The sequence below is a fragment of the Cervus elaphus genome, chromosome 8 (assembly GCF_910594005.1).
Source record: "Cervus elaphus chromosome 8, mCerEla1.1, whole genome shotgun sequence".
NCBI lineage: Eukaryota > Metazoa > Chordata > Mammalia > Artiodactyla > Cervidae > Cervus > Cervus elaphus.
The window spans coordinates 13,556,599-13,575,633 of record NC_057822.1 but is presented as its reverse complement, the minus strand read 5'-3'; the positions used below and the strand labels follow the sequence as shown (position 1 = coordinate 13,575,633).

At 41.5% G+C, this 19,035-nt stretch overlaps 1 protein-coding gene across 3 annotated transcripts in view; it reads right to left on the bottom strand.

Annotated features, from left to right (window-relative positions):
- Window positions 1-195: 195 nt before the first annotated feature.
- The window catches only part of ZCCHC17 (zinc finger CCHC-type containing 17), a 47,693-nt gene continuing 28,853 nt past the window's right edge, over window positions 196-19,035 (bottom strand). For 2 of the 3 annotated variants that reach the window (XM_043909538.1, XM_043909539.1), the window contains exons 6-8: window positions 15,045-15,145; window positions 12,852-12,997; window positions 196-1,099 (exon numbers count right to left, since the gene is read on the bottom strand). In XM_043909538.1, coding sequence (XP_043765473.1) covers window positions 938-1,099; window positions 12,852-12,997; window positions 15,045-15,145 — 409 coding nt within the window. In that variant the 3' untranslated portion in view covers window positions 196-937. The remainder of the gene's footprint in view (window positions 1,100-12,851; window positions 12,998-15,044; window positions 15,146-19,035) is intronic. The other variant, XM_043909540.1, reaches the window with a different exon arrangement.

Below are 19,035 nucleotides of genomic sequence, written 5' to 3'. Positions count from 1 at the left end.
AGTGAGGGCTTATAAGTGATCTCCTAAGAAGGCTGTGACCTGCTAGTGCCTCTGGCTCTGTACCTTAGCTGAGCTGCTCTCCAAGGTCTAAAGTGACATATTAAATGTTTTCCTGTCACCTAATGCAGCCTCAGTGACTTTTAAGTCTGTAAGTTTACAGGAAGAAGGATTATACTAAAAAGGACTCTCAGCAAGTTTAAAACCAGACACACTTCCATTTAGTACCAGGAATTTAAGCAGAAACCTGAAATGGAACCAATTGACTCACACTGTAGTAAATACAAAGTAAAGCAATGATTTCGGCTTGAGCTGTCTGGTTCAGTGGTCTGGCGGAATGTCACAAACAAGCTAAGTCACTGCAAACAATGTTTTTCTGGCTGTGACCACTGGCTGTCACTTCTAACATAGCAGAATCATGTTGGGGGATGGAAAAAGTGAGCACCACTTCTTACCGTGTTCTCCCTCATAATGCCAATCTCCCTCTGCCCGTGTGCTGGATGTAGCAGAGACCATCCACCAATCAGGCCAGGGTAGGTAGGCCAATAGGGAGGGGCCAATCACTCTGTTCAACTATAGCCAGACTCACCCCCACAGCAGTTCCTGTGGCTCTAGCCTGGACTCCTGTACAGGAATCTGGCTCTGGCAGTGGCAGCTGGAGAGGGTAATACGACCTCCTGCTGAATGAAGTTGGGTGAATGAATGGGTGAGCTGCAGGGGTCACTTGCAAAGGGACCAAGAGTGATAAGGAAACAACTCATTCAGGCAGATGCTTTTGATACCTAACTCCCAGACTTGCCTGTGGCACAAGGGGACGCCATCTCCCATGGGAGAGAAGAGGGTGGGAGGCCATATTCTCACACTGAGTCTTTCTAGGAGCCAGGGCTTCAAAGCACAGGCTCCGATTACTTCTCTCAGCCACCCTCTCTACTCTCCACTCTCACTCCTTGTGCTTCTTCTTGTGCTTCTTCTTCTTTTTCTTCTTCTTTGCTGCCTTGCTGTCCTTTGATGTGTGCCTTGCCCTCTTGCCTGTATCACTCTCAGAGTCTGAGCTGTCAGAGTCAGATGACTTCCTGTCTCTATGTTTCTTTTTCTTCTTTTCCTGAAAAAAAAAAAAAAATTAAGAACTCAACATTATATGTGTGTATTTACTTTAAAAAAACATGGCATGTAATCATTAGGGGATAACAATAAATTAGAAAACATTTATAATAAAATAAATTACATCTTTAAGTACTAACAAGAAAAAGTGCTCAAAACAAATGGAAAAGGATCAAGTCATAATGCAGTATGTATTCTTTTTTTTTTTTGCAGTATGTATTCTAAGTGCCAAGGTATATAACATATATACATACATATGTAATATACATTTACATATATAAATTATAATATTTTGCACAGTAAATTATAATACACATATTTAACATATTTGAATATACTTAAAATCACAGAAAACAGTGAAAAGGACACAAACAGGCAACAAGTGTTAGCTTAGGAATGAACTGAATACAGGGAAGCTGGGGCCCTTCACTGTCCTTTTCCATTTTTTTTAAATAAGCATTTATTACTTTCATTTTTAAAAAGCACAATATATTAATGCTGAAAGTCAAGTCCTTAGAGATCACCTGGTCTCTCAAGAGACAGTACCTCACACATCCGAGAATAAGAGAATAATAGATTGAGAACTCCTGACTCCCAGACTGGTTTCTGTCAGACCCAGCTGTCTGGGGAAATAACCGCCATCAACTAATAAGGCCCTACCTGCTGTCCTTGAATATTTATCATCTCTAACTTTCACAACCAACCTTACAAGAGTAAACTGATATAGAACTTTCTCAACACTCCACCCACCCCACCATGCTGCCAAATTAACAGCACAAATGCACACAAAGAATGAGACACAGACCCACGGGCTTCTGTAGGGTACTCAGAGCAATTTTTAAGCATTGCATAAACTCTTCCTTGGATTGCAAATGTGTATGTTGCCTTGGTAAGGTTTCTAAGAAGAAGAGATTATGGGAGGAAAAAAGACAGTAGAAGAGGACAAGGCTGCTGCTCCTCCCATAGGCTTCTAGTCAGCATCCTGAGAGCTGTGAAGTCTACCTGACAGACCAGGTCTTGGGAGCTGGCTATGAGAAAACAGTGGACCAAACACAGAACCAGGTGTTAGACCCAGACTTGAGTTCTGGCTTTGCCACTTACATTACTCTTATGTAACCTTGGGCAAGTCATTTTACCTCACTGTGGCCTAGTTTCCTCAAATGCAAAACAGAGATAAGACCAGCACCTATGTCACACGGCTATGATGAAGATTTAAAGAGACAACATCTGTGGCTGGAGAAGCTGAAAACCACTTGCCCCTGATCACACAGGCAGGGTTGGGATCTGCATATAGATCATTTGACTGGAAATCTGAATTTTTCTCTGTAGCACATGGCCCTCTTCCTGTACAGTGATGGGAGGCCTCATGGTAAATGGTGGTCAGACCAACAATTTTGGAACAAGACAGAATTAGGTTCAGATTTCAACTCTGCCACTTACTATGTGACTTAGAACAAAAGACTTAACTTTTTTGAACTTAAGTTTTCTTTTTACTAAACTACAAATAATAAATGCCCACTTCAAAAGATGCTATGAGGATTAAACATGGTAAGAACGGTCATTAACTATAGCTCCTGACACAGTAAGTACTCAGTGATAACCAGAAGTATCATACTATTCTCTCAGAGAATTCCCAGGATGTTCTGACAGTCTAGCCAAGTATCTACAGCAGATAAGTCAAAGTTCTGAGAGAAAATTTTGGTTTAAAATTCTTTCTTGGAGTCTCCAGTGGAGCAGAGACAGGGGAAGTTTGCCAGGCCCTGTTACCAAGCTGTTACCATGTTACCAAGCTGTAGGAACCGTGGCTGGGAGAAGCTGAGAGTCGGCAGATCCATGGTTTGTCTTATGGTGTTGCAATCTCCTGGATGGCAAGATCATGGATGCCAATCACAGGCTATATAGGCTTGGCAGCCTTGTCAGTTTCTGCCCCTCAGGTAGGACAGAGTCCTGGAAAAGTAAATAAGCAAGTGCAGAGTCTGGCACCAACTCCCCCAAGCCTGGCCCACCCTGGATAAATAAATGAGAAAGGAGAGTAATAATGCTACTTTACAACCAAATAGCACTTTAGTTTATCTAGCTTTCCACATCTCATATCTAGTAATATTAATCTGGTAAGGTCAAAATTCAGGAATTATTATTGCCATTTCACAGAGGTAAAAACAACTGAGAGGTGAATTGAGCTACACCAAAGACAAGAACAGGGCTTCCCTTGTACCTCAGATGGTAAAGAATCTGCCTGCAGTGCAGGAGACTCTGGTTCGATTCCTGGGTCAGGAAGAGTATTCTTGGGCTTCCCTGGTGGCTCAGACAGTAAAGAATCTGCCTGCAATGCTGCAGACCTGGGTTTGATCCCTGGGTTGGAAAGATCCTCTGGAGGAGGGCATGGCAACTCACTCCAGTATTCTTGCCTGGAGAATCCCCATGGACGGAGGAGTCTGGCAAGCTGCAGTCTATGGGGTCGCAAAGAGTCGGACATGACTGAGCAACTAGGCACAGCACACACAGCAAAGACAAGAACATTAAACTTTCAAATCCAGAGTTTAGCATTATTTGTACTTTGCTTTCTCTCAATGATGAATTCTCAAAAGGAGGAAAGAGAACAAATCACTAGAGAACCCTGGCATACTAGAATGTGGCCTCTAGCTAGCAAGGAGGACTCAGGGAGATGGTCTTCTCGACCTCAGTCTTGACATAGAGGCTCTTTTGCACTTGACATAGAGGCTCTTTTGCACTCTGAACAAAGAAAATCTAGTCCTCCAGCAGGCTGGCACCATTTTCACTGTGTGTCTAATCTTCAGCTGGAGAACAAAACTTACTTCATATGTTGTAGTTCAAGAGAAAAGTTGGGAGTTGGGGTAGAGATGAAGATGGAAAGTCAGGGTAAAATATGCTTCTGGTCCCTCAACTGCATTCAATGGGAAAGAGGAGCATAAGATAAAGGGTAGTGAACCAGGGGTGTGAGCTCATGGCAGACAGGCCAGAAGGACAGGGGAAAGAAGGCAGTGCTCAGAACCACTCTCAGAAAAGCACACACCCTGTACTACAGCAGTTAGTCCAGCCACGTTCTCTATAGTTCTGAAAAAGGATAGCAGTGACCTAGCGTGAGATAAAAACAAAAACTGAGAAAGGGGAAATAACAGCAGTTAACACTTATTGCATACCTAGTTTTCTAGATATTGGGCTGGGCACTTAGCGTACGTACTTCATGACCTTCACAACAAACCTATTAAGTGGATATAATCATCTCTATATTTTCAGGAAAGAAAATTCTAACTTCAGAAAGGTTTACTGAGATACAGTGCTTTGCCCAAATGGTAGAACCTGGATTCAACTCAGGCTGGGCCCCAAATCAGATGTTCTTCACATGGCTTCCCAGCTGACTCAGTAGTAAAGAATCTGCCTACCAATGCAGGAGATGTTGGAGACACGGGTTCGATCCCTGGATCGGGAGGATCCTCTGGAGGAGGAAATGGCAACCCACTCTAGTATTCTCGCCTGGAGAATCCCATGGACAGAAGAGCCTAGGATGCTACAGTCCATGGGGTTGCAAAAAGTCAGACACGACTGAGCAAATCAGATGCTCTTTATAGCTCTGTGTATATTAACGGCAGCACCTAAATTAGCATTTTTTAACCCAAAGGCACTGATTAGCCAGAAATCAAGCAAGCAAGCATATTATTCTTTTTTATTCTTTTTTTTTCGGTTGCACTGGGTCTTCGTTCCTGCACACAGGCTTTCTCAAGTTGCAATGAACAGGATCCGCTCTTTGTTGCTGTGCGCAGGCTTCTCATTGTGGTGGCTTCTCCTGTTGCACACAGGCTTTAGTGGTTGCAGCACAGAGCCTCATTAGTTGTGGTCTGTGGGCCCTAGAGTATGTGGGCTCCCGTAGTTGCAGCTTGCAGACTCTAGAGCGCAGGCTCAGTAGTTGTGGCACCTTGGCTTAGCTGCCCACAGCATGTGGAACCTTCTGGGACCAGGGATCAAACCCATGTCCCCCGCACTGGCAGGCCAATTCCTATCCACCGTGCCACCAGGGAAGTCTTTTTCTATTTATTCTTAAGAACTATTCTTGAGAAAGCACTGGTTATTTATTCTCTTATTCTTGAGAAATGATTGATTCTCAAAAGAAAATTTGATTCTCAAACTGCTTCTCCAGGGTGAATTTCTGTAAAGTAGGATGGAAGGTGATTCCTGGTTAGAATTTGCCTATAAGCCCCACTTTATCAAAGCTGGAAAGGGTAAGACCGGAAGGAAAAGGTTTATTAATCAACTCACAAATATTTACTGAACTTTACTACCTACAAAGCATTTTAGAAAGCCATAGTTACATACAATGTTGCTTAGGAGATAAGAACACACAGATTTTTAATATAATTCAGACAAACAGAGTACCTTCTAAAACCATAGTAGCAGATGCAAAGTAAACACATTTAGTAGCTCAGTAGTAGTGACGGGCACCATTCTTTCAAACCTGAGCCAACCTCGTCAAACAAGGGAAAGAATAACTCCCTATAACCATACAGTATACTCATTCAACAAATATTTGTTGAGTACCTTCTATAAGCCAGGAATATCTACTAATTTGTCTCTTGTAATACTTGAATGACGTTAGAAATCAGGGATCAGAAGCCTTCAAGGTACACACTAATCAAGGAGAAACACTAATTAAGATACTAGGCAGTCAATGGAAGTGATGTAAGAAAAGTACAAGCAACATACCACGGACACATAAGGGAAGAAATCAATTATATCTGAGGAATTTGGAATGGTCTCATGAAGGATAGGTAATGTGTTGTACTTCTAAAGGATGAATATGGCTTTGGCAGGTGGAGTAGTGGTGGTAATGCTGACGGAAGAAGGGAAGTGAGGGTCTTCCAGACAGAGGGAAGACAGATGAGGTAAATGCTTGAAAGATCCCATGTGGCTTATTTACCATGTACTGGGTCTCATCACTTCTTTCTTACTCAAAGACATCAGTCCAAGAATTTTCCCCTCTCCTCTGCATCAAATTTTCCTTTTTCAGTGGCTCATTCCCAGCAGTAAACAAATGTGCTCTTCTAGTTCCCATTAAAGAAAAAACCAAAACCCTCCTAAGCAATTTTAACCAGGTTAAAATTGTTAACCTGGTTAACACCACTACTGAAACAGGTTTTGTCAAAGTTACCAATGATCTCCACACAGCCAAATTCATGATCAATCCTTAGGCCTCATTTACTTGATCAATCAACTGCATTTGACGCAGTCTATCTTCCATAAAACACACTCCTCACTTAACTTCCACCACATTCTCTCACTCTCCACCAACCTCCCTAACTGTTCTTTTTCAGTCTCCCTTGCTCGTTCCCTTGCTTTATAACCTCTAAAAATTGAAACACTCTGGGGCTCAAGTCTTCCAACCTGTTCTCTTCCCTACATTTACTCTCCAGGCAATCTCATATGTGAACTCAAATACCATCTATCTATAGATGGCTCCCAAATTTATATCTTACCTGAGCCTTTCCTTTGAACTCCAAAACTACACATCCAACTGCTCACTCTACACATCCATGTGTGTACATGATAGGCTTCTATGCCTCACCCCCTCCCAAACCTACTCTCCCGCCCCCAGTTTTTGGTCCCATTTTCATTGATGACAACTCAAACTAAACCCAACTGCTCTCCATTCCCAAACTTACTTCTGTATTCCTTCTCTTAGCTCAGTTAACCCAAAACCTTGCAGTCATCTTCAATTGTTCTCTTTCTTATCTCACATCTGATCACTCAACAAACTGTCAGCTCTGCCTTCAAGATATATCCACACTTCAACTCCCTTCTCACCACCTCCACTACTATCATTCTAGTCCAAGCCGCCATCATCTCTCATGTGGATTATTGATACTGTCTATTATCTCGCTTGCTACTTTCACCTTTGCCTTTTGACCATCTAATTTCCATACAGTAGCCACTTACAAGAGAAGTCAGATTATGTCATCCCTCTACTCAAAACCTGTAATGACATCCATCTCATTCTAAGTGAAAGCTGAAGTCCTCATATTCTCATATAAGGCCCCGATTTCCTCTAGCTCATTCACTTCCTATACTGGCCTCCTTGCTGTTCCTTAAAAATGCCAAGTTCATTCCCAGTACCTGCTATCGTACTTATTGAAGGGCTCTCTTACCACTTCTCTGAGTAGCTTGCTTTCTCACTTCCTTCAAAGATCAACTCAAATGATGCTTTATGAGAAAAGGCTGCCGTTACCATCCCGTCTAGAATGGGAAGTCACCTATTCCCTTACCCCATTCTACTATTCCCTATCTCTCATAACCAAATTAATTTTTATCCATAGCACCTATTGGGCTTCCCTGGGGGCTCAGACAGCAAAGAATCTCCCTGCAGCGCAAGAGACCCAAGTTTGATCCCTGGGTTGGGAAGATCTCCTGGATAAGGGAATAGCTACCCACTCCAGTATTCTGCCTGGAGAATTCCATGGACAGAGGAGCCTGGAGGGATACAGTCCATGGGGTCGCAAAGAGTCAAACACGACTGGGCAGATTAACACACAACACACAGCACTTATGACTACTTGAAATGTTAGTATTTACTTACTAAGTTCATTATCTGTAACCCTCATTAGAAAGAAAGTGCCATGAATTTTACCTGTTTGGTCACTACTGTACCTGCAATGACTAGAACAGAGCTTGGCATATAATAGAAATTCTTTTAATGAATGAGGTTGGAGTAGAGTGTGTGACAGAAGGGACTGGTAAAGAGATGACACTGGGATGTTGGACAAATTGTGAAAAGTCTTAAAGGAACTTAGACTTTTCCATAGAAAAAGGGGAATCATAGAAGGCTTTTGAGCAGACTACACTGGATGACCCTCTGTGCTCCAGCAGAACAGGCCCAGGACTGGCAACCTCTCTCGAAGGTAGGCACCAGAAGTTCTCTGGACAATAGAACAAAGCCAGCACTGCAGCCAAGGGATGGCATTTCTATTTCTGTTTTCTATATATAGTACAGCAGAGAGTAATTATAGTAGCCGAATCAGAAGAAAATTATATTCTGGATCAAATATAGATAAACTTCACTATAATAAGTGGGCAGCCTAACCCCAAGGTAAATGCTTCCTCATAATAGAGCCTGATTTAGAAAGACCCATGATGGCATATGATAAGTGAAAAAGGCTAGCAAAGCACAGACCACAGGTTCATGGAAAGAGTATCCAGGGCTTCACAATAAAAGCCTCTATTCCCATTTTACTAGCCTCTTCATGGCCCATTTCCATTTGCAACACAGAGCTTCCTCTTGTTCTAATTATGGCCAAGAAAAATGACTTGCAATTTTCAGACACTGGGATGAAAACTGTCATGTAATGAATAGGTATAGCACTGAATTAAATCAATGCATACTAGATTTTTGTACAAGGCTTCCCTGGTGGTCCAGTGGTTAAGACTCAGCACTTCCACTACAGAGGGCATAGGTTTGATTCCTGGTTGGTTAACTAAGATCCCACATGGCATGCAGAGTGCCCCCAAAAAAAAGAAAAGGAAAAAAAATTAAGATATTTTATAAATTGTAAATACTAAACAAACGTAAGGCATAAAAGATAATGAAGGAATTAATGACAAGGCGAGAAGACAATGATGCTAGCTGTTTTCTTGGTAGAAACAATGGGCACCAAGGGGGAAGATTTTAGTTTCAATTCCCTTAGAGCACTTTTTAATCAAAGAGGACTCATGAGTCAGAAGTTCATATACACAAAGGTACTTTAAAAAGTAGTAAGGTATGATGACTATTACTGCCACTGTTCACCAGACTATTTCTCTACTAAGTGAAGAGCAACGGAAGGTTGGATAATGAATGGGTTGACTAAGCAGGTCATAAAGAGCCTCATACCTAGCAGATCCTTAATAATTATTTTGGAGAACTAAAATACACATCTCAAAGCAGCTTTAGAAACAAAGCAATAACTAATTGTACCAGCTGTATTAAGAAATGCAAAAACAAAAACAAAAAAAAAGAAATGCAAAAACACTCAAAGACCCACAGCAGTGAGAAAACCACAGAACCATTTTAGGAATCTGACAAACACCATTTAAACTCTAAAAGGTTAAAAGAGAATGAAAAAAATCCCTGCAACATATAAATAGAATTCAGTTTAAAATCAAGCTCTACTAAAGAAGTAAAATTATGTGTCTATAGACACAATCTTTATGTAGAAAATCTTTAAAGATTTCACAAAAAATTATTAGAACTAATCTATGAATTCAGAAAAGTTGCCGGATACAAAATTAACATACAAGAATCAGTTTCTATACACTAACAACTAGCAATCCAAAAAGGAATTAAGAAAACAATTCCATTTATAATAGCATCAAAAAGAATAAAACTTAATCAAGGAGGCAAAAATAGTAATAATTCTACACTGAAAACTATAAAACAATGCAGAAAGAAATTATTCCAAGGCAAATAGAAGGGGAAAAAGTAGAAGCAGTGATAGATTTGATTTTCTTGGGCTCCAAAATCACTGTGGACAGTGACTGCAGCCATGAAATTAAAAGACGCTTGCTCCTTGGAAAGAAAACTATGATAAACCTAGACAGCAGAGATTAAAAAGCAGAGATATCACTTTGCCAACAAAGGTCTGTAGGTCTGTATAGTCAAAGCTATGGTTTTTCCAGTAGTCATGTATGGATGTGAGAATTGGACCATAAAGAAGGCTGAATACTGAAGAATTGATGTTTTTGAACTGTGTTGCTGGAGAAAACTTCTGAGAGTCCCTTGGATTGCAAGATCAAACCATTCGATTCCAAAGGAAATCAACCCTGAATATTCGTTGTAAGGACTGATGCTGAAGCTGAAGCTCCAATACTTTGGCCACCTGATGCAAAGAGCTGACTCACTGGAAAAGATCAGGATGCTGGGAAAGACTGAAGGCAAAAGGAGAAGCGGATGACAGAGGATGAGATGACAGATGAGAGAATATATCACCAACTCAATGGAGATGAATTTGAGCAAACTCCAAGAGATAATGAAAGACAGGGAAGTCTGGCATGCTGCAGTCCATGGGGTTGAAAAGAGTTGGACAAGACTTAGCCACTGAACAACAATAGTTACAGAAGAGAAGGGAGTAATAAGACAGCCACAGCCTCAGAGCAGTCCACATTCAGAGTTAAAGCAGAGGGCAAAAGAGAATCAAACAGTGAGATAAAGAAGGGTTTTTCCCAAAAAAATCAGATGTCCAGACCCAGGCCTGTGAACTTGGTACTTAAGAGGTAGAAGGGAAGCATGTATTTTAAAAATCTCTGTGGGCTGGGACTTCCCTGGTGGTACAGTGGACAAGAAATCTGCCTGCCAATGCAGGGGACTTGGGTCCGATCCCTGGTCTGGGAAGATTACGGCCCATGCGCCACAAATATTGAGCCTGTGCTCTAGGGCCCACGAGCCACAGCTACTGAAGCCCACACACCTAGAGCCTGTGCTCAGCAACAGGAGAAGCCTCACACTGCCAACCGAGAGTAGCCCCCACTCACTGCAACTAGAGAAAACCTGCATGCAGCAAGCAAGACCCAGGGAAACCAAATAGTAAAAAAAAAGATTTTTTTTTAATCTCCTTGGGCTAGTTCAGTAGTCAGAATGTAAGTGAGAGAGGTAAGGAGGAAAAACACACAGTAGTAGGGGGAGTGGGAGGAAGGAAGAGAATTGAGATATTATAAGGCACCACAGACAGAACCTGGTGACTGATTATGTACGGGATAGAAAGGAGAAGAAAATTAATTTCACGTTGTTTCTTTCTTGGAGACTGGAAGGTTATGCTGTCATTAAAACTAGAAATACAAGATAGAAGGATAGAAGCAAGGGTTTTGGTTGTTGTGTTTTTACGGGGGTTGGGGTAGGAGGGTGTGTATAGTGAGAAGGGCCAAAGAAGAGCTAATGATAGCCGTGACAGGTAACATTAATTACAAACTTACTTATCAGTGTTTTGTATCTAATTTGAGGAGCTGGGCATCACTCTGCAAGGAGCACAGTTATCATAGATCACAACAATCTTACTTTGTCAGTTAAGGAACTGATGTTAGCAAACAGCACAGAAAGGCGTTATACTAGGTCTGACTGGCTCCAAGCCAGAGTTTGAGGTACCACTGGGATATTACTTAGTGACATCAAAGTTGTCAGGGCAGCTGAAGTCTTAGAAGGGATGTGATCACCCAGGGAAAGAATATACAGATTGATATATTATCACCCACATATTGGGCTAATTCTTAATAATGATACAATGGGCCTTTTTCCTTGTCCAAAAATGAAGAAAATACTTAAATTTTTAAATAATGCCCACTGAGGGCAAGGACCTTATCACAGTTTTTATGTTCCTAGGTGTGCAATGCCTGGAACAAAATGACCACTTAATAAAAGTTTGCTAAAACTTTAAAACAAAACCAAACCAAAGAAAACCCCAAAATTTAATAACTGGCCACAACTAAAAAAACACTACACTATATGAGAACAACTATTTCTGACCTAATTATAGCATAGTCTTTTTTTTTCCCATTTCCTCTCTGTGCTGTATGTTACAAATGCACTGGGTTTTTTTCTGCACTACAATAATGTCTGTTTTATGAATTATATAGATAGAAGACACAACTCAGTGAGACAGGCACTCTTATCCACTGCTGGATGCAAAGTAAGTACTTTTTAGAAAGACAATTTGATAAGATGTATAGAGTCTTAAAGCCCTTATTCAGTAATCTTACTTAGAAATTTATCCAAAGAAAGGAATAAGAGACGTGGCCAAAGACTAGGTTGAAGTATTCAAAATATCCCACAAAAAATACAATTAAATAAACCGTCATTTAGCCATAGGATAGAGTATCATATGGTGCTCTTAAATCAAGTTTTTTTTTTTTTTTTTAATCAAGTTTTTAAAAATACTTAGGGCTTCCCTCAGAGAAGGCAATGGCACCCCACTCCAGTACTCTTGCCTGGAAAATCCCATGGACGGAGGAGCCTGGTAGGCTGCAGGCCATGAGGTCGCTAAGAGTGGGACATGAGTGAGAGACTTCACTTTCACTTTTCACTTTCATGAGCTGGAGAAGGAAACGGCAACCCACTCCAGTGTTCTTGCCTGGAGAATCCCAGGGACAGGGGAGCCTGGTGAGCTGCCGTCTATGGGGTCGCACAGAGTCGGACACGACTGAAGTGACTTAGCAGCAGCAGGGCTTCCCTGGTGACTCAGACGGTAAAGAATCTGCCTGCAATTCAGGAGACCCGGGTTTAATCCCTGGGTCGGGATGATCCCCTGCAGAAGGGAATGACTACCACTCCACTATTCTTGCCTGGAGAATCCCATGGACAGAGGAGCCAGGCAGGCTACAGTCCATGGCATTACAAAAAGTCGGACACAGCTGAGCAACTAACACACACAAGAACACTTTAGGATACTAGAAAATGCTTTTGATAAATATAATGAAAAAAGTAGGATACAAACTATACCTAGCAAGATGATGATTGTGCATTTATGTGTAAACACATCCATATATATATATGTGAAAATCATATATATATATATACAATTACATAGAGAATTATATATTTTATATATATATATATATATTTACCTAGAAAAATATAAGAATAAGAGTCTCACTGGGTGGAAAGATTACAAGAGATCCTAATGTTCTTTATGTTTCTCGGTATTTCTAAAATTTCTGCACAAAGTATGTTTTTATTTTAAAACTCAAAAAAATATGATAAATAAAAGCAAGATAGCACTCACCTTCTTTCTTTTTCTAGAAGAATTTCTCGTGGGGTCAGGCTTTTCAAACTCTGCTGACTTTGTCTCTTCTTTCTCCTCTTCCTCATCGGGTATCAGAGAGTACTTGGTCCCACCTGGTTGCATGAAACAATCCTTTGCAAAGTGGCCTACAGAAGTAGAAAAAGTAGGGAGGGAAGATGCAATCTCTTCCCTTAGCAGGTGGATCTTCCCCAGAAGCTCCTGAAGGGCTGGCTGGTTCAGGAGGTACTACTAAGTTCATTCACAGCAGTTGCTGCATTCAGAGCAGCTTGATGGCATTGCTCACTCAACCAGAACCAGACAGGCAGCTGGTCCTACAGCTGTGGGAAACGCTGGCACTGCTTTGGAAATAGCAAAGAATGTGAGGATATAGGCTTGTGCTGCCCTCATTTGCAACTGGGTTCAGTAATTTTTAAAGCTCTTCTTGTTACTGTTCAGTTGCTAAGTCGTGTCTGATTCTTTTGCAACCATAGCTATGGACTGTAGCCCGCCAGGCTCCTCTGTCTGTGGGATTTCCCAGAGAATACTGGAATGGGTTGCCATTTCCTTCTCCAGGGGATCTTCCCAACCCAGGGACTGAAGCCACATCTTCTGCATTGGTTTTAAAGGTCTATTTGGAACCCATTTCTGACAATGAAAGGCTGCTCCAGAGAGCGGAATATTTGCCGGAAGGAGCCAAGTGGCAGGCAAGGAGGCCCTAAAGGAAGACAGCTCTTAGGCAGCAGGCAGGAACACCGCACTCAAACTCAAGCCAACACATACAGAGCCAGCAAAGCCACCTAGGGGCCATCAACATTCACAGCCTGTCAGGCCCGGCAAGGCCTGAGAGGTCATCAAATCCAACACTGCATTTGCAGAAGATATGAAGGCCCAGAGTAAAGAAGTACCTCAAGGTCACACAGACAGCAGCAGAACTAAAACTTACCCTGGGTCTCACGTCTCCCTGCCCTGTGCTCTTTCTGTTGCACCCAAACCAACCACCTTTGGCCTGCCTGGGCCAAACTCCAATTTTCATTATTCTTTTCTGCCTCATGTAACACCTGGTGGAAACAAGTTGAAGGTAAGAGAACCTCACTCCCCCTGAGTCTACATTACTATGAAGGGGCCTGTAACAGATGCTGGGCTTCCCTGGTGGCTCAGACAGTAAAGCGTCCCTGGGTCGGGAAGATCCCCTGGAGGAGGAAATGGCAGCCCACTCCAGTACTCTTGCCTAGAAAATCCCATGGATGGAGGAGCCTGGTAGGCTACAGTCCATGGGGTCGCAAGGAGTAGGACACGACTGAGCGATGTCACTTTCACTTTTTTTTTAAAACAGATGCTACAGAGCTGGTTTTATATGAGCTTTTTGTAGGCCCTGCCTCAGGGGCACAAAGAATTTGATAAGATCATCAAAAAGCTATGTGTAAACTACACATTTTTCCCTTCCCCTCTACATTAATGATAAATCAGGACAAACCCCCCACCTCAACCAGGGCACAAATCTGCTACCATTCGTAGAAAAGTCAAGAGAGCAAGGTAGATGAAAGGCTAGGGAGACCTGGTGACAAATTGAGGTCACTCTGAAAATGAGAAGATGGCAATCCCTCTCATTATAGCTCCAACGAAGGAAGTCAGGCTGAAAGAGCTCTTTAATATTTGAGTAGGACTGGAGGAAACTTGAGGAAACAAAGCTAAAAGGAAGTGGCTAGCCTGTATTCTTTACTACGAAAAAAATATTGTACTCAGAACTCGGAAGTTATAGAGATAAAGGTAAAATAAGCAAGAAAGGATTGACTTGGATCCTTAAGGAATATATTTCCAAGTCACTTAATTTTTGCAACCAAACAATAATGGTCCTTAGAGATAAATAGACTGTTGATAATAATCCAACACTCTTACCCCTCCTGTCATAGTATATGGGGGCCCTGCCCAGGCAGGGTATTGCCTATGGAGAGAGAGGAGGAGTAGTAATAGTGTAGTATGCGGCAGGGCAGCATTCAGAAAAGGAAACAGAAAAAGCAACAAGTCATGAACTCTGATGTGAGTCTAGTAGGAACAGCAGATGAATGAGCAGGGGAGGCCAACACTTGGCTTAAACCCAAGGAGCTCTAAAGGCACACTAGGGGGCCTCCCTCATCCTATAAAGGGTTCATCCACAAGGAGAATAAAATTGAAATGGCAGAGGCTTCACCTTACCTTTACAGCCACACTTCTTGCAGGTGGTGTTCAGGACAGCCTCAAGGGTGATCTTCTGCCCAGTGTAATCCTGGAAGGACCGCCTCCGCCTCTCTTCTTGCCTGTAACGAAATGATACTGACTGTTGGCCCTCTTAAGAGATGTGGCCAGAGATACTACTAGTTAATACTCTATGTTGGTTTTTTGTTTTGTTTTTGGCAGGTAGAAGGGAGAAAGGAAAAGCACTGGGCCTGAGGAGACAGGCAGTGAAAGCAACAACATGAACTAGACAATTTTTTCATTCAGGACAAGGCTCTGAATTAATTACTATGAATAAGACTAGATTTCATCTCACTGATGCACAGGGGATGAAGATACAATTACTCACCTTGCTAGGTCCCCTACAACACTTACAAGGTCACTCCTGGGTGACCATCAAAGATTTCTTAGAAAATCAAGTCCAAATTTCTTATATGGGTATTTAAGGCCTTTCACAAACTGTCTCTAACCTACTTTTCTGGCCTCATCTTTACTTGTACAATATGCTTGAGCCAAACCACACTATTTTACCTTCCCCAGATGGCTCACTGCTTTTGCTTAGGCCCCTCCCTCTTTCTGAAATGCTTTTCTTCCCCTCTTTACTCCCACCTCACCACCTAACTACACCCAAACATGTCAAGGCTCGGCTTAGTTATTGCTCCTCCTTCTATCAAGTTCTCCTCCCTAAGTCCCTCAGCCAGAATTAATCTCTTTGTTCATAGTCCCATAACACTTTTTAAAAATTCTAAATATATGACCAAAGAATAAAATACACACAGAAAAGTACTCACAAGTATACAGCTTGACTGATTTTTCACAATTTGAAATATCCACATAATCAGTACTCAGAGAAACAGAACATCACCAACACCAGAAGCCCCTCCAGCCACTGCGCCTCCTCCAAGAACCACCACTCTTCTAGTCCCTAACAGAATAGATTAGTTTTACATATGTTTCCAAGAGAATCAGAGCATGAATCCTTCTGTATCTGGCTCCTTTCACTGCTTTGTGAGATCCATCTAAGTGTTGTGTGTGGCTGTGGATCACTCATTCTCATTGCTATAAAGCATTTTTCTGTTGGCGAATATTTGAGTAATTTCTACTATGAGAGTGCTTCTGTGAACTTTCGAGCACATGTCTCTTGGTGAACTTGTATATGTACATGCATTTCTTTTGGGAAATGCCTAATTCCAGGTAGGAGGGGAACTACTGAGTTACAGGGCATCTGTCTCAGTAGACACTGCCGTACAGTGTGTTTACCAATTACACGGCTACCAGCAGAGCCGAGGCGCCCCAGCTGCCCCAGCTTTGTTACCTTTACTATAATACGCAGGACCTACACAGGGTATTCTTAGAAAATGTTTAATTGAAGAGTATCACCCCTGATCACTCTTCCTTTCAGACTCAAACTGCATCCTATATACACTTCAATCCTAGCACATATCACACCACATAGTTATTTCCTTCTAGATCCGGGCCCATTTAAAAAATATCTTACTTGTCTTTGTTTCCCTGGCACCTCAGCCCAAGGCTTGGCAAGCAACAGCATCAATGGATGCTTGCTGAAATTTCTTTGTCCTTTATCCAAAATATTTTTCTTTACCTGAATGTCTTTAACTTTGAACTCTGACTTCACCTAGGCTTTTCTAACTGTTCACTAGCAGGTCTCTCCAGAGTCCGGCAAAAGTAGAGAAATATTTTGCCAGAAGAGCCACATTACCCAGAGCAATGCTGAATAATCAAAGCAGAACAAAGCTACTCACTTCACAAATTCTAGTCAAGTTTTATGGGCTATGAGGGCTTAAGACAGGAAACAAAGAGGATCAAGATACTCCATATTCTGTCCCATTCATTCTTCAAAGTTCAGCTCAAATATCGCATCTTCTGTAAAATGCTCCCTGTTACCACAGGCAAAGTTAAATACTCATTTTATTTTACTAATTTGTTTATATTTTGCCTCACCGTCTATTCCACAACCTGAAGAGAAAAGCCAGCTCATGGGAAAAGACCCTGATGCTGGGAAAGATGGAAGGCAAAAGGAGAAGGGAGCGGCAGAGGATGAAATGGTTAGATGGCATCACCAACTAAACAGACGTGAATTTGAGCAAACTCCGAGAGATAGTGAAGGACAGGGAAGCCTAGCGTGCTGTAGTCCATGGGGTCACAAAGAGTTGGATATAACTTAGCAACTGAACAACAACAACTTTATCACAACCAGGGCTTGAAAGGTAAAATCTATGTTATACTCTTTTCTATATTTGAGCAGACAGCACACCATCTAGCATATTGTTGTCAAAAAAAAAAAAAAAACACGCAAAGCTATAAAGTTCTATAAATTTATGTCTGTACTGCTGACTATTTACATCTGACTTTATGTCTATGGCTAATGAGCACTTCAACTGTGGTTTGTGATTGAGGAATTAGATGGCAAACTTTATTTACTTTCAATTAATTCACAATTAAATCGCCTGTGTGACTAGTGGCTTACCAGTTGGGACAGACCACACAAGCATATGGTTTAAGTTCTAAAGTCTGTTCATATCCCTAGCTTGTGCCCTAGAAGAATCTTACTCAAATGATAGAAGGTCAGCTGTCTGGTATACGTCACAGGAGAGGGTTCATTCAAAGAGTGAAGCTTGAGGAACAAACACCAAGGTGAGGAGCATGAAGAAGTAAATAGTGAGTTACTTACCTAGGGTAAAAAGTTTCAATTAGGTAAGATGAGTAAGTTCTATAGTCAACAATACTGTTAACAATACACTTAAATATTTGTTAAGAGGGTAGATCTCATGTTAAATGTTCTCACCACAATAAAATTAAATTTTAAGAAAACAAGGCAGGTTCTTGGGGACATAACTTGAACAGTCACAAAAACTCCATTGCTTTCAGATGTCATTTGTGGAGTTCAGTTTCAAGTGGCTATGAGTTGCAGCCTAAGCAAACCCTCATTATAATCAATTCCAATCTGCTGTAGATTCAAACATACCATAAGCCAAATCATACCTCCCACCTAACACTCAATTCAACAAATATGGCACTCACTCCCTTTCTGTCCTTATTGCCACCAAGCTAGTTTAGGCTTCAGTACATTTCACTTAAACAGCAATAACTCATTTACTGGTCTCCAGCACACATAGTAGGATTAATCTTTCATTTTTAAGTGTAACTAATAAGAGGCAAACACCAGTGCTAGTACTAATGATGTGACGAAGTATACTAAAGTGATAGGACATGGAAGAAAGAGATATATAAATGGACAATTACAGTGTGGTCATACATAAACGCTCTTTCTAAAGACTATACTATGCTGGTTGAACCCAACTGGAAACTGTATTTAGCCCTTTTCCATTTGCAGATTCACTTATTAGATGACCTTGTTAATATTCAATACTTTGGGGCCTGAGGGAATGAAATATAACACCGCTAGATTTTGATGGAGAATGAAAAGTAGTTGTCAAGCAGTGGGTAGCTGGAAACAACATGAAGATATTGAGCCTAACAGGGTGAAGCCAGAAAATGGGGTACCTGGAGAGAATCATCTACTCAGGAGTCTCTCCCATTCAAAGGCTTTAAAAACATTCATATTCTTTGACTGACATGCAAAGCTGTCCACAGTCTGACTCCAACCTATCTTTCAAGCCCTACATTCTCGTACCTAACAATACCCTCTTACAAGACTCATAAATGTGCCACATGCTTTCCTGCCTCATGCCTTTCCTGAAACTGTTCCTTCTTCCTGCAATACTATTCTTTCCCCTGCTGCCTGACAAAATCTTACCTATTCTTCAAGACTTAGCTCAACTGTCCCCTCTTCTCTGACCATCAAGGCCTGATATCAACTCTTCCTCTTCAAGCTATTTCCTAGAATCCTTCCTTTAAACCACTCTTTTACTATTTATTACATGTTGCCTTGTATCAAAGTTATTTGCACAATTACTTCATTACACTAGGCAGTACGTCCTTAGACAGAAAC